The sequence below is a fragment of the Squalius cephalus genome (genome assembly GCF_949319135.1).
Source record: "Squalius cephalus genome assembly, chromosome: 5".
NCBI classification, from domain to species: domain Eukaryota; kingdom Metazoa; phylum Chordata; class Actinopteri; order Cypriniformes; family Leuciscidae; genus Squalius; species Squalius cephalus.
Window position 1 is genome coordinate 28,130,555 of NC_137126.1, and position 16,867 is coordinate 28,147,421.

At 38.1% G+C, this 16,867-nt stretch overlaps 1 protein-coding gene across 7 annotated transcripts in view; it reads left to right on the top strand.

Annotated features, from left to right (window-relative positions):
* The first annotated feature begins 763 nt into the window (after positions 1–763).
* Positions 764–16,867, top strand: part of lrch2 (leucine-rich repeats and calponin homology (CH) domain containing 2) — a 90,555-nt gene continuing 74,451 nt past the window's right edge. For 5 of the 7 annotated variants that reach the window (XM_079872770.1, XM_079872771.1, XM_079872772.1 and 2 more), the window contains exon 1: positions 765–1,035. In XM_079872770.1, the coding sequence (XP_079728896.1) occupies positions 780–1,035 (256 nt within the window). In that variant the 5' untranslated portion in view covers positions 765–779. Of the gene's footprint in view, positions 1,036–16,867 lie in introns of all 7 variants that reach the window. The other 2 variants (XR_013821373.1, XM_079872769.1) reach the window with 1 other exon arrangement.

The following is a 16,867-nucleotide window of genomic DNA, read 5'->3' on the forward strand; positions in this document are numbered from 1 at the left end:
CTATAAATTATTTCATAATATCATTATTATTTAAATTCATGTGTGTGCATTGAATAATCAAATATAAAACATAAGTAGCCTACATAAATACAGTCTGTAGAAAATAAATACAGACTGTAGCCTAGGCTACGTGTTGAATGCTTATCTTCTAAATGAGCAATTTGTCATTGTTTTGGAGCACTAACTTATAAAAGTAAGACTAACATATTCATACTAAAAGCCAAAAACATCAATTTTGATTTCATGTGGACTTTAAGTTTATGGGGTCAGCAACACCTCCCTTATGTTGCAAGGATTTTCTCCATTCAGCCGCCAGGGTTCGCCTTTGAGCTCAGGGCATGTGGCCCGTTCTCTGTACCCCAAAACCGCAACCGTACCACATGAAAGGAGGTAAGACACGCCCTAAAAGGAGTCATCAATCCTTTATTTCACCTCTTTTCACTCAATAATTATCTGAGAGATTTTTTTTTTTTTAAATGACAGTATAAGTACGCCTTTATTATAACAAAGCTTTTGACCAAAGCTGTAACCAACCAACCCATTCTTCTCTTATTACATAAATATTCCCGATGACAAAATACATACTGCTCTAATTTTGTAAAACAAAAACATGAATGGTTTCTCTTGATCATCCTGCCGTAAGAGCTGTGCCAAATCCTCCGCCCCTTTCCAGTAGTAGCCCTTCCTCTCCCCTCCCCTCCCCACCTCCGTATGCGTCCTCTGCGCATGCGCGGCACGCCAGGCAGCCCCCTATTATTATTGTCAGAATAATTTCACTTATGAAAATGGCGGCGAGTCAGGGAGCTGTGGGACCTGCGGCGGCTCTCCAGAGCCAGCATTATCTGAACGTCGCGCACTGGAGCCCGGGCGTGATTCAGCAGCAGCAGCAGCAGCAGCAACACCCGCTGCACACCGCCCGCAGTCTGGAGCGCGCACTGGAAGATGCCGTCTGCTCCGGGATGCTCAACATCAGCGGAAGAAAACTGCGTGAATACCCGGGGCTCAACTACGATCTGACCGATACTACACAAGCAGGTGGGTCCCGCAGATGTGGGCTAATCTCCCTTCGTGCTCCACTGACCCGATTCTCAAGATTCATGTTTTAGGAGGACAACAAAAAGACATTTTAGCGTGGGTGCCTTTTTGGTGCATTTGCGCGGTGTGTCAATGGGTGTTTGTGTGTTCACTTCAATAGCCAGTGCACATGGTGCTCGTACAAGGGAAAACCGTTAGTATCACGCTTCATCTCTCGTGTTTATCGTAACGTTAGCTTGAGTGCGGTGACATGGAATTAGAAATACTGGCCATGACACTGGCGTCTCTATTTGTTTTGGTTTCACATCTCATTTCACCCCAGATCATATTCCACGAATAAATGCAAATAGAGAGAGCACTTCAGCTGGAACGAAAGGAGACCATCTTCATTAACCTTTACTCTAGTAATCCAGCAAGTTTTAACATGCAAACCCGTAGAAACCACACTGCACCCTACCTATACTGCGAACACGCGACAAAACTAGAATGTTCCCTTTATATTTGACGAAGCAGTTTTATTTATCATTACGGGAACAGCTTATTTAATGGATATGGCGTTAAAGGATGGTAAAAAACGTCGGTAAATGCAGATAGATGCTGTAGTGCCAGACAAAAGATGCTACCCTTCGTCTCTATATCGCGCCTTTCTTCATCCTCTCAGTGTAAGTCAACGTGCAAGCAGCTATGGATGTAATTTAAACACGCATTTTATTTTCAACTAATGTTTAGTATTATAATTTAGATGTTTGTATTAGTATTAAGAGCTATTGTTGATCTAAATAATCTTTTTGTCTGGCAATTCAGAGTCTTGGTACTATGGCTGCACTATTAGAAATATTGCAGTATAAAGTGGATTAGCTACATTTTTGTTTCTAGAGATGAGGCTAGAAATTAAATGGCTGCATCTCTTTCGGAAGTGTCTGTGGTCTGTAATGGTAGTCTTGCTGCAGCAAACAGCCATTCAGATGTGAAGCAGACAGTGGGAGGAGGGACACTAATCCATTCATTCATGCACACTTTACACACAGCATCATGTCTACACTCCCATTCAACTGTATAGAGTTTCACTAGTGGATAGGCCTTTTGTGATTATTTGGCTGTCTCAAAACCATTTTAGCAGTATGAAGGGTCGTTTGTTTATATCAAGCCTTGTGTTTTGATTCTTTCACACACACGGCTTGTTGGTCGAAAGAATGTTGTAGATAACACTAGACGTTCACTGGTTTCCCTGTTACTGTCAGGGTCGTTAGCATACAGATTGCGTTTGTTGATAGTATAGGGCTGCTTGTGTGCACTTTTTTGTGTGCGCATGATTTCTATGGATGTGTTCGAAAGAGGAAATAGTTGGATGTGCACCAGACTGTCACCTATAAGAGGAAGTGACTTTGACGCTGACTCAACTGGAGATGTATGACTGCATAAAGAGAAGAGAATCCTCGTCTTGCAATCTGTGTTCACTTTTGTGAGAATGAGATTGCTTGTGTGCTTGTTAGTTTCTGTGTGTTTGACAGTTTGAGTAGGCTTGAGCAAATGGTAGCATGTGTGTACTAGTGTGGGCTTCAGTGACCTAATTGGCAGTCCTTATTGTCTGTTTGGCCACAAACTTAACACTGGAGTATGAAGATACCCCCAAGTCTCTGATGTTAAAGTGTGATAAAGATGAAGAATTCCTTCTCTTTGTCTTTCTTGCCTTCATTTTTCCCACCAGTTTTCCCTTTTGAAGGGAGCTGTTTATGACATGAGTCAAGAAGATAGCTGCATAGATCTTTTTGTCATCATTTGTATCTTCATTGTTGAACTGGATCACATTTCTGTGAATATGCATGATCCACATATGTCCCAATTCAATACATTGCAATGCATCTCATTCAATTTGATCTTCAATATCAGTTTCAATCCTTCTTGCGCAGTTTGCTTTACTATTGTCCAGTACTGGAGTTCACAGTGGCTAAATGTGTAATCTCCCACCATTGTCTTGCAAAGTGTGCATTAAAAGCAAATGCTTTAAATTCTGAAATAGTGAGAATTCCATTAACAGCATGGATAAAGGGCTTCGTCATAGTGCTCAATTCCGATTTATTGCTCTGATCCAAACGCCACACGAAGTCAAGTCACGTTTATTTATATAGCGCTTTTTACAATACAGATTGTTTCAAAGCAGCTTTACAGAGATAACAGGAAAATAATGCAACAAAGTTTGTTTCCAGAAGAAAATAGCATCACAGTCCAGCTTAAGTAAGCTCAGTGATATTTTATTTTTGTTGTAAAAAAAGTATATTTAAAAGTATAATATATATATATATAGCCGCTCTGGAGAAAACAGTGATGTCATCGTCAGTTCAGTTCTCATATAATGGTGTCAATGCAGGCAGATCAATAATATTGTTGAATATTAAATTAAATGTCCCCAACTAAGCAAGTCAAAAGCCAATGGCGACAAATGCAAAAAATGCGACAGTGGCAAGGAACCAAAACTCCATCAGGTGATAGAATGGAGAAAAGAACCTTGGGAGAACCCAGGCTCACTCGGGTGGCCAGTTCTCCTCTGACCAATGAACAAACAGTGTATGATTATGATTCAGGCAGCATTATAGGTCACAAGTCAGACTGGATTGGAACATTTAGAATATTATCCAGTTCTAACTGGTTGAAGGTTGAAGTCATCACGCCGGTATGGAGACGGGTTTGTTGAGGATCAGTACCGATGGCTGTCGTGTCGATGAGGCCTTCTCAGGGGAGAGTCTAGTTGAAACAATCTCTGCTGACACTTCAGGGATGCGTTGTGGTCGTGTCTAGGCGCAGGTCCTCCATCTGATCTAGATACGGCCCGGATCCGGCTGACTACATCATGCGTTGTGGTCGTGTCAATGTGCAGGTCCTCCATCTGATCTGGATACGGCCCGGATCCGGCTGATTACAGTAAACCTCGTAATAAACAGAAAGACTAACATTAGCGTAGATGCCATTCTTCTTATGATGTAACGATTACATCAGGTGTTACAGGAAGTGTTCCCGGTTCCGGCTATGTGTATGCCAGGTTAAAGAGATGTGTTTTTAGTCTAGATTTAAACTGACAGAGTGTGTCTGCTTCCCGGACAATGTTAGGAAGACTGTTCCAGAGTTTAAATGCTAGTCCCAGACTAAAATGCATATTTGAGCTGTTTAACTGAAAGCAACTTGCACTGATATATCTCTAAATATGTCAGTGCCATTGTTTTGTCTCAAGATTCACACCACTATGTTTATTTCTAGGGCACGTTAATAAAAGCTACTAAAATGCCCTAATTGAACTAAGGCCTAATCCTAGTTTATTCTAAGCCCTGTCTGTGAAACCGGGCCTTAGTGCTTTGTTTAAAACCACTAAAACCATTTAGTGCACGCAGTCATACGGAAGTAAACACGAAGAACACTTAAGTAAGCGATTATGCGTTTATTTATTGTGTGATCTGCTGCCGAAGCCAACGAATTTATGCGCAGGCAACATAAAAAACAAAGATGAGGATACGAAAAAAGAGTGGAGTTTTTAAACATTTATGATAGGAGCCCTCATGATTTGCTTGTATATAGAGCTGTCAATGTCTGTCAATGAGTTCTTAGACATCACTGTCCTTCCACTACCTTTCGCAACTCTGTCTTGATAACGTCAGGTAGGCCTATGTAAAATATTTGAAGTGAGTCACATGAGCGCAGAATTGTGACGAATGTTGATCTAGAGAGTGACGTAAAATTTGCATGAATTCCGTTACTGTTCAGACTGAGGTCGCATTGCAAAATATCTGACCTGTATTGGATTTAGGACCACATTATGGAAGTGGCACAAATTGAAATTGAAAAGATCAGATTGCATGTGATTTTTTTATTTTTTTTGCTGTTCACACTGCCATGAGAAAACATGTGAGCAACAAAAAAAACCCCAGCCTTATTGCAGTGCTGAGGTTTGAAATAGTAGCTGAAGAAGTGTGTTTAAAGTTCATGTACGTACACATATTTGTTTCAAAACCTATATCTGAGCAACTGAACGAGAATCTTTATGTGACAAAGACTGGCTTGATGTGAGATGGTTGGGTTTATTTAAAAAAAAAGATTTTTTTCTACTTTTGGCTAATCAAGTTGTTTGTCAGAGAATGACCAATAAACTTTGTTTGTTTTTTTCATATGCATTATCTTCATGTAGAAGTAAAGTACAAGTGGTATTTATTAACGATAATGGAAGATGAAGAACAATAAAATGCTATTGTTTTTTCTTTTTTTCTCTTAATATCATCAGACTTTTATCTTGCTGTAGTATGCACTATATTCATGTGCAAAGTTGCCTTTCATGGAAATGACTTACATTAGGGCAGTTTGTGGTCATGCATGTACATGAATTATGTATGTGCCTATTCGTTGTGCACATAGTGTTGCTTTTTGGATCGGGCTGATGCAGATGTATGCTTATGCTAGTCGTAACCGCTTTTAACAGTTCTTACTTCCCGCATGTGTGTCAAAATCTGAAGGGTTGTACTGGAATTTATATCTGAAAATGCTGCTGCTCAGCCCAAATGTAGTGATTTTAGGTTTAAAGTGCCTTAAAGGCATAGGCTACTCAATCCAAAAATGAAAATTCTGTTATAATTTACTCATCCACATGTCTTTCCAAACCAGTATGCATTTATTTCTAATGTGGAACACAAAATAAGATATTTTGAAGAACATATTTGGTTACCATTGCCAAAAAAAAAATCATTTTTTATGGTTCACAGAGGAAGGTCATACAGTTTTGGAACAACTTGAGTACGAGTTGTAAATGATTTCATTTTGGGTGTTCACTTTTGCTCCAACAACAGCTAAAGAAAAGAAAATCACATTTCCCTGACTTTCCAAAAAGAGCAAATATTGAGAAATATCTACAGAAGTCAGATTTGCTGTCACTCACTGAATTTCATTAATCACTCTGGTAACTTCTATAACAAAGTAAAATCTCATAAGCCTAGAGAAGCCTCATTCACTCATGTGATATTTAGAAGGAAAAATATTTATTAATACCTTGATTATAATCACTCATTAGACCAGAATCAGCAGTATTTAAACTGTATGTTTCGGCTGTATAGTTGAATGAGTCTAATACTTTATGCAATGCAATTGTTGTCCACAATATTAAACCATTGTTTCAGTCTGCAATGTCACATTTTATAAACATTAAAAGTTGCAGTTATTAATTCTCCATGATTTAAAGTTTTTGAGAAATATCAATAAAATGTCATGAGATGCCTGGTGTGAACTAATTTGCCATATTTATCCTGTTAAAAAATTCAGAAAATGTCATAAATTGTGTGAAAATGGTCCATATTTGCACACAAAGTAACAGGAAGTCCCAAGGCTGTATGTAGCTGTGGTGGCAGATTGTTGAATGTCTCTTTTAGTGTCTCTCTCTTTAGGGTAATCTGAGTCTAGTCCTTCTTCCTCTAAGCATGCTATAGTTCTCAGTAGATCAGTAGCTATTGAAATCAAAGAACTAAAAGAGTGTTTTAGTTCCAAGGACCGATCTCTTGAATGGTCAGGCACAAACTGGTTTGATATCACAATGACTCATGAAGTTGAATTGCTCAGCGAATATCTTGAGAACTGAGATTGTGTCCATAACACTAGGTTTTTGTTTTGCAAACAGAGGTCAATGTGACTTGGATTTATTTATTTTGAGGCAAGACAGGCAAAAGGTGTTTCCAGGAACTAAATTCACTCTTTTTAAATAGCTCTGAATGAATGAATGACTCTTTGTGGAATTGTCTTGGGTTCAAAGAAATTCATTGCATATGTTTTGGAGGAAAATGTAATGCCATGCATGACGCATCTTGATTTATTTACAGTATCTTTTGCCTATCTTACCCCGTATAGATTTTACTATGTATTGTTGAGCCCTGCCTATCCCCTTCAGAGTACACATTAATAGCCCTCAAATTACATTTTTTATTTTTCTGTTGGCCTAGGTTACTCACTTGACCTTCCATCACTTTTTTTCTGACCTGACTGCATGAAATAAAGTGTTATTTTAAATTAGTCTTTATATTAATATTGTTGTATTAATTGCTATTCATTTTTATAATATTATTTTAATTTACAGCAAATAATTTGTTTATACTTTTTCGTGATTTTATTTTTTTGCATATCATAAATAACACGTAATAATTAACTAATACAAAACCAGGGTTTCCAGAGGTGAATTAAAAAAGAAGACGAGAGGGGCACAGACAACAGAAAGCACATCAAGTAGGCTACCAATACACACCTTAGAATTACAGATTTGTTTCCGCATTTTTTTCTTCTTCTTTTGAATAATAGCTTGAAATTATGCAGCTATTAATGCATAAACCCACATTTACTGTAAGCTTTTTCAAAGTATTTTTGTTATGTTACCCAATACTCAGCTAGAGAAAGAGAATGTCAACTTGGTGACATTTAAATCAGTGGAATTACCCAAAAAAAATTTCAAAGGTTGTATCAAGTCATAAAAATGCATGGGGCAAGTGACAGCACCGTCACAGTCTATTTCACTGAGCTCTTCTATTCAGCGTTATTAGATTTTAAGATGAACTACGTAACTTCATTTTGCTGGTGTTGCTTGAGTTTCCTTGCATGTCCTCCTGTGATGTACACTCTGGTCTTGGGATCTTGTGACAGTAGGCAGGAGACCTCTCTGCCCTTCACAGATGAGCGCACACACACACACAGATGAGCGCGCGCACACACACACACACGCACACACGCACACACACACACGCACACACACACGCACACACGCACACGCACACACACACACACACACGCACACGCACACGCACACGCACACACACACACACACACACGCACACACACACACACACACACACACACACACACACACACACACACACAGCACTCTCCAGAGACTGAGGTAATTACACATGATCTGACATGCTGGTCCCATCTGTAAGGTGTCAACTTCAAACCCTTGTGCTCAGTATCATGGTCTTTGTAGTTCGGGCAGCACATCACAGTGTGGTGAAGCTTTGCAGCACTAAGAAAAAATAATTTTAGGGAGTATGCATTGAAAAGTTAATAAACTAACAGATAGATCAGTCAAGAGGGATGAATGCACTCGTGCAATTGACATTGAGAAATGCATCTAAATCAAAATTAGGCTAATTCAGGGTTTAAAATGAAGTGAAACTGATGACATATGAGTCAGCTCTTCTCACTTTCTGAAGGTAGTTCTCAGGTCTCTGATACTGTAGCTTTATTAAACACTCATTCTGAGCTCTAGGCCTTGGCTTTTTTAAAATGATAATCAGATTTTTCTGTTTACTGTTTGTTAAATCTGTCAGGTTTTTCTTTCTGATAAGCAAAAAAACTATACAACGACATAAATTTCATTTTACTAACGTGATCCAAACCACATCCATATGTGCTGTTGTGCTGTGAAATCTTTATTTTGGATTGAAATATGTTTCAGTGTGAACAGTCAGATCGGATTTCAACCAATTTTCGTCTTTCAGGACATTTGTAGCTTCAAACAAACTGCAGCTGTGTTTGGATAACACTCATTTTCTCTCTTTCCTTTTTCTGTGTGACATTCACTATGTAGTGAATAGTGAATGAGTAAAGGAGTCAGCAGTTTTAAGCAAATACATATGCACGTCGCATACATAAAATGTTGCTTATATATTTCACGCTGACACGCTCCTTGTAAGTTTATCATCTTAGTGAGATGTCATAATATGAGCAAAGGAAAGATTTCCCAGTTTTTTTCCACACTGACACCTACTTTCAGTCGTTGTATAAAAATGTCTCCTGGCGTTGTGACATTTTTGTCATTACTGTTGCAAGCGTTGCAGATACACCGCATGTTGACTGCGCTGTTTGTACAAGCGATCCAATTTCATCATTTGAGTTAGTTTCATGTTGTTCTGATACACATCACCCGCTGAGATATAGTGTTTATGAGCTGTATATTTAAAGTTTGGTTTTCAAGTCTTAAACACCAAAATGGGGTGTCTAATAGTCCTAATTAGACTGAAAAATGTTGACATTATTTTGAGAGATTGTTCTGGCATGTTAGAGCAGTGTTTGCTGTGTTTCTGAGCTCTCTTTCAGGTTGCCTTTTTGCTTTTAAAATGAACAAAATATAATTATTGGTTAGACTTTATTTCGATAGTGCACTTTAGTCTATACTATACGTTACTTTGCATCTGCATGTCAACTAGTAGTCATTAGAGTTGTATACAGTGTGTGTCAGAAACTAAATGGCCATTACCATAACTGAATTTCAGCTCCGGAGTCTTTGTAAATCCTTAGCGATTGTACACACTGTAAGGACAGTAATGATGGTGTCGATTATCAATTAGAGCGCGAGTCCAATGATGAAACATGGGAAGAAATAGTTATTTAACCCAAACCTCCATCACAAGGACGACTTAGGCAGGACATTTCTCAGTGATCGTACATTATGAGATGCCTCTATCAGCATTAACAAGTGTATGTCCATCAAGAAACTGATGAGTATATTTCTAAATTATTGTGGAGCGTATAATGTGGTAACTGTATCATTCACTGTGTCAATAACAGCGCATACGTTTATCCGAGCAGCACTAACTTAAATGACAGATGTAACATTAAAGTTTGTAAAACAAATCTTGCTCCATCCAGAACAGATGAATTGGAACCAAATTACAGTAGTGATTGATTGGACATCAATATCTGAGGTTATAGGAAAGCCTGTTCTTTTCCCTTTTTAAAGTCTAGACTCTAGAGGCCTATTTATTTTGTTATCATAGCAATGCTTATATGCTTATTTTAACATTAACATAGTTTTTCCCTGCTGTCTGAGATTGCATCACAAATCCACAGTGACAGTCAGGTCCAGACAGTCATTTTTAACCTGAGAGAGTGCCAATGTTGCTTGATGACCAGAAACAACAAAATGGTAAATACAAGCATCTCCAAATACCCCTCTTTTTCTATTGATAAGTCAGAATATACTAAATGATGAGTAACTAGTGGTGAATTTTAAGTTAACAGAAAGGTTGGATGTGAAATACTGGATGTACTGATAATTAACCAAGTTGTACTGTATGTTTAAGGGGAAATACTGCATCATATGACATGTTTCTCTGTAAAGTCCCTGGTAAAAGAGTGAAACATTATACAGTGAGGTGCTGTTTCATTTGACTCCCTTCATTCAGACTCTTTTCACTCTCTTTCTCTTAAACACTCTGTCAGTTTGAACACACTGTCCTCAGTTTGAACATAATTGGATAGATTGACTATTATATAACATTTATTCTGTGCAAATAAAATGAGATACAAAGAGCGAGCGAGACAGACAGAACATTTTAAGAAGTCCAAGTCCACAAAAAGAAAATGAGATGAATACATGCAGAGAACAAGAGAATATCTGTTGTATACCCTATTTTACTGCAGTCTCTTTCTTAATCTCTTACTATGTCAGTAGTATTGAATGCTGAAAAACAGCACTGCTGGTCACCAGTATATGCAGTGCTTTGGATGCTTGTCCTTAGTATGGGATATAAATATGCTTGTATCCCCACTAGACTTACTAGCAAGTTCTCTTTGGTCAACTAGCTGTGCTGAATGTTTAGCATCACCAGCTTTGCATTGAATTGTTGGTTCACTAGATAGACAAGCAGAAAACCATTAGCCAGCCAGGACTAACATAGAAATTCATGCCTGATATTTGGCCACATTGTGATTATCCGCATAATGCTGTGAAGCCTGCTATTAACAGATTTGCTACTCAATAATTTGAAGTCTGTAAGATTTTTAAAAAGTTTTTAAAAGAGCTCTCCTTTCCTTACCAAAGTTGCATTTATTTGATCCAAATGAAGTTAAACAGTAATATTGTGAAATGTTATTACAATTTAAAATGTTAAAATTTAAACCGTTTTCTATTTTAATATATTTTAAAATATATTAAAAGTACTCCATCATTGTCCTTCAAAAATCGTTTGGTGCTCAAGAGACATTTCTTACCCTGTGTCCCAATGTGCATAGGAAGTTTCCATTCTAAATAGTATGTGAAATTAGAATAAATGTGTCCCGAAGTATAGCATGTTGAAAAGAGTATGCCACGTCCAGGGATGGTTTACTATTTCCGAAATGTGTGTCTGTGCACACTCCTCCTTGCTTTGGAGAACTAGAAACATGGTGAATGCACATGCCATTGAGGGTTAAACAGAGATGTCCTGTTATTAATTGTCAATATATAAATTGATGAAGAATATTTATTTTTTAATAAAACAGATACATTTGGCCAATAACTATTAAATGCATCATTATGCAAAAAACATGAGCAAAGTTCTCAGCATGAAAGACCCAGGACTGTCAGATCAACATTCTCTTCAGTATGGTTAAAATAATTGTTTGAGTAGTGCAAATTTGCAAATAAAACGTGACTGTTTATATAAGGTTGTTAACTTTGACTGGAAGATTGACAGGCCAGTTTGCGGTGACAGAATGCAAATGACTATGCGACACAGCACAATGTTTTGACGTGGTAGTAATGCCTCAAAGCTTCTCTCACATGCTCAAACGTATCTACTTTTTATTAACAAAAAGAGTTGGCTACATACATACTTATAGTATAAGTAGGCAAATTGGGACGCCACATTATTATTATTATTGTTAAAAAACAATTGTGCTGCTTAATATTTTCGTGAAAACCGTGATACATTTTTCCAGGAGTCTTTGTCTAATAGAAAGTTCAAAAGAACAGCATTTATTTGTAATAGAAATCTTGTAACAATGTAAAAGACTTGACTGTCACACTGTGATTGTGTATTTAGCCGTAGGTTAGTGTGGGTATGTGGATGGTGTTGAAGTTGTGTGGATGTGTTAACAAACCACCAAACCTCTCCACTCCTGTTAATTAACCTGTCACTCTGTGAGTATCTATTGCTGGTTTCCATGGTAATTGAAGGAGGGTGGGTCAATTAAAATGAACACCTCACCTCACTATAAACGTGCTGGGACTGTTGCTCAAGCAAGGTTGTGTGTGAGAATGATTTCTGTGTGTGTATGCGCTGTTTGTGCGTGCTGATGAGCCCTACACAGCAACATTAGGGTCTATGGCGGTCTTGTCAGATCGTATTCAGAAAGAGTGATGTTTTTTTGCATTTCTGTTTAATGCTGCAAGTGGTGCAGAAATTCACTTCAGCTTTAAATGGATAGTTTACCCAAAAAATGTATATTCTGTCATTTACTCATCCTCATGTCATTCTAAGCCCATAAAAGACTGTAATTTATCTTCAGAACACAAATTAAGATATTTTTAATAATCTTATTCTTAGCATTTTTGTTCATCCTATTGAAAATTTAGGTAAGCAATAAGGCTTAAGTCTGTTTTCTACAGATCTCTATGAATTCTCTATGAAATGTCATATTTCTGGGTTTTGTCCATGAGAATTTGTTCATTTTTAACAAAGGAAATTCATTGGTAGCAGCAGCAATCAAATGCAATCTATCATTATTACTTTTACAGTGGACAGGGTTGAGAATCTGTTGTCTAAGAGAGCAAATATAAAGAAGACGGATAAAATATTCTGATGCAGCCCATTATCATATTCATGAAACACATGGGGCACTGAGTTCTCTCTCTCTCTCTCTCTCTCTCTCTCTCTCTCTCTCTCTCTCTCTCTCTCTCTCTCTCTCTCTCTCTCTCTCTCTCTCTCTCTCTCTCTCTCTCTCTCTCTCTCTCTCTCTCTCTCTCTCTCTCTCTCTCTCTGTGTGTGTGTCAGAAACGTGAGCCCTATCCCTCTCATGAAGACATTAAGGAAGCCTACTGATAGCCCGTATCATCTCCATTGGCCTTAAGTCCATGCATTAAAAGCACATTGATTTCTCATTTATGTGTGTGTGTACGGTGGGGGTCTGGCACCTTCTGCTAAACAGCTGTGCCTCAGTCTAAGTATTGTTTGAGTAAAAAAGACAGATCACAAAAAGAAAGGAGTAATGGGAAAAAATAACAAATAAAGTGATCACAGCTGATAGATATCAAATCAGGATCTTGTTGCAAATATACACAGAGGAGCAAATAAAGATGAGAATAATTTCCCTTTAGTGAGCTCTCTTTCACTGGTTTTGTGGCAAAAGATGCGCGTGCACACATACACACACAAAACTACTGCTGGAGATGCTGAACTGATATTAGAAATGTCGCTGTCTCAAAGAATTCCCATCAATTCATCCATCTATTGCTTCCTTGCTCACTTCTCCTATCTCCATCCAGTATCCACAGTCATTTACACACACACACACACATTTGTTTCCTAGTGAGGACATTACACTTCCACTAATTTTATATCAGGTTAATGATATTTTCTATGGCCCTAAAACATGCTCTTACTTCTAAACCTACCCATCACAGAAACATGTGGAACACTAGATTTAAATAAAATAAAAAAAACATGTTTTGCCGATTTATAAGCCTTTTTAACCAGTGAGGGTCAGTAAAATGTCCTCATTAGTCGGAGGGCAAGGACGCTAAACAGTAAACACCACATTCTCCGTTACGGCCTCCGTTACACACGCAATACAAGAGTGGATTTCTATTTATCGTAGCAGAAGCGCAACAAAATAATGCTTCACGTAAAAAAAAGCGAAGATGATGAACAAACAACAAGGAAGCACAAAAAAATGAACAAGCATATGCAAGAGTAAATAGAAACAAGAGTTTGTTGTTAGTTGCCAACAGCATAGCAGCTCCAGATAAACAGTGACACTTAAAGGAGAACTCCGGTCAATTTTAACATTGAGCTCATTTTTTTGTAAATTTGGAGTGCTGTCAATACAGAGAACAACGACAAAAATCGGTGTTGCCTACACCGTGTTATCCTCTTTTTAAAATTTGCACCCTGTTGACTTCAATGGGGCAAGTTTTAAACCTGCTTTTAGCCTCTTAACATCCTTGATGTGTCATTACAAGTGCACAGCCATGTGAGTGATTCCTTCAGAGTGAACACGGGTGAGTCTGACTGCAGTAGATGTGAAAGATATGAATAAAAATGAAGTTAATTCAGCCAGCGCTCATACCTGTATTTACATCCTGTTTTCGGTCGAAGTCCACAGTAATCGATTGTCGAGTTTGCGCGTGATCATAGGTAACTAAACCTATGCGCGTGAACTCGACAATCGATTACTGTGGACTTCGACCGAAAACAGGATGTAAATACAGGTATGAACTTGCCCCATTGAAGTCAACAGGGTGCAAATTTTAAAAAGAGGATAACACGGTGTAGGCAACACCGATTTTTGTCGTTGTTCTCTGTATTGACAGCACTCCAAATTTACAAAAAAATGAGCTCAATGTTAAAATTGACCGGAGTTCTCCTTTAAAACAAGTGTTACTCACGTATGGAGTGGATTTAAAGCAACCTCCGCATCTGTTTTCAGGGCTTCCTGCTCTTTCCAGCACTGGAAAGCTTTTCTAATATGACGTGGGTCCTAAAGCTCTTTCCTGACCATAACCCTTCATCAACCACACAACCCTTCTAACCCAGTGATATTCTTATGAGCTTATCTTTTTTGTAATGTCTCTCAGCCATCTCTCTTTCTACAGTCTTTCTTCATATCTCCCTCTTGCTCGTTCTCTCTTCTCCACCATCATACATAATGCTGATTGGCTACACGGTTGTTGTTGTGTCTGGTTGTGTCGGTCCGACCAACTTTCAAACAGCGTTTTTTCAAATATCGCTTACCCCACCTTTAAAGGGATAGTTCACCCAAACATGTAAAATTTTGTCATTTATTCCCCCTCATGTCATTCCAAAACTGTATGAATTTCTTTCTTCAGCAGAACATAGAAGATATTTTGAAGAATGTTTTAAGTTTAGAAGTTCTGTTCACAGTCGTCATGTCATATAAGTATTGCACTATTGCAAATGTGACTGAAAATAATTTGTCATTTTTAAAAGCCCAAATCCCTTCACTAAAAAGTATTTTGAAAAATCCTCCAAAAACAGTCAGGTCACTGGTAAAAGGTGTATTATAATATAATGATTAAAGGTTTGCAGGGTGGTGCAGGTGTGGTTAACCGGCCCATATTAAAGGGGAACTTGGCAACTCTAGCCATTTCTTCACTGATTTTCACCTTTTTTGTTGCATGTTTTCTCAACAAGCTCCCCCTACAGCTGTGGGGCGTATATTTCACAACACTGTCGTAAAAAAAAACTCACTTGTGGCACCCTCCTCCCCTTTATACCGCTGCTCATGAGCATTAGGGCTGTGACGGTGGTAGTTTTTTACCACCGCGGTGGTAATGGACCAACTACCGGCGGTGGTGGGTGGTTTTGAAATAAAAATAAAAACAAAGAAACAACACACTAAAGCCTGTAAAGCATTGAGATAAATATCACTAAATACTGGTAACTTAAATAATATAATAAAGTTGAATCTATTTAAAAAAAAAAAAAAAAAAAAACTTTCGTTTAATATTTCCACACAAATACGCGTGATGTAGCCTACCGCTCTGCGCTTTGAGAGGGATGTGGGACACGAGCAGGAAAGAGACCATCGATCTCTTTTCTGATATCTTCATGTTTTCTACTTGTTGTAAAAGGTATGAAGAGTGAATTTTATCTTCCACAAGGGCAAGGCAAATCAATGTTTGATATTGCGCTGCCAGAGAAAGCCAAACTAAAATCACCCGCACGTGTGAAACACAAACTGTTAAAAAGAATTTGACGTACAAGTAAAAATGTAGGCTATCTGTCCTACAGCATTTTTTCTACTTTACCACAGTAAAGAATACGAAAATAAAAGGCCTAATTAAAAGCGAACAAAGGAAGAAACGTTTATAATCCCCTTCGGAAATGGGTGAGACGCGAGTGAAGATATGGAAAAGAAACATAAGATTCCATGCAGGGATGAGTCACGATTTTTGAATATTCGATTAGTTGATTTAATTATAGAATATCTAATAGGTTGTACGATTATTCTCTAAAATAAAATCTCCATGTTCTGTTGCTGATGCGTTCATGTAACCAGATGGTGACGCTGCCAGTAACGCACATAACAGCTGTCACAAAGAACCGGCAAAAGAATTGATTATGAATGTGTCAAATATAGCAAGGAGACATTTGAATTGTTTATTAATAAAGTGTTTTCTGTGTCAGTGTCGGGCTGCAAAGATGAAGTTGACGATGCTGACTAGTCATCTTCGCAGTGAACGCGCCTATGAAGAGAAATGCACACTTCATACGGAAAACATAAGCATATGCTAGTCCGTTTATTTTTGTTTTGAATTGTTTTGTTTAAAAGTAGACAATCAAGCTTTCTATATGGAATAACTAATGGAATATCGTTAAATTCGCTGATAATCGCGTGACCAGATCGCAAACCAGAATTCAAAGCCAACAAAGTTTAAATTCATGGGCTCACGCACAACTCTCTCATTCGTCATGAATTCAAACTTTTCCATGGCTGCGATGTAACATTTAATTGCTAACCTATTATTTATTTTGTAATCAAAGCTTTGTGCTTCACTCGTGTCAAAATATTAATGTAAAACAGCATTCACATACAAAAAAATTGTTTTGGCGAACCACCGCCGGTGCTACTCAGCCACCGCGGTGGGGCTTTACAACCGCGGTGGTACGGTGGTCAAGTTTACCGGCACAGCCCTAATGAGCATTTGTTTTAATCGGAGCCGGCCAACTTTATCGTGTGGAGCTATGTCTACCGAGGTGGGTAATACATCATACACAGTATCATAGAACAGTATTGTGTTTATGGCGAATTGCTGTAAAGCAGTTCTTGTTTGTCGCTCGTTATCGGTTCTCACTCTGCACTCATCCGACCGCGC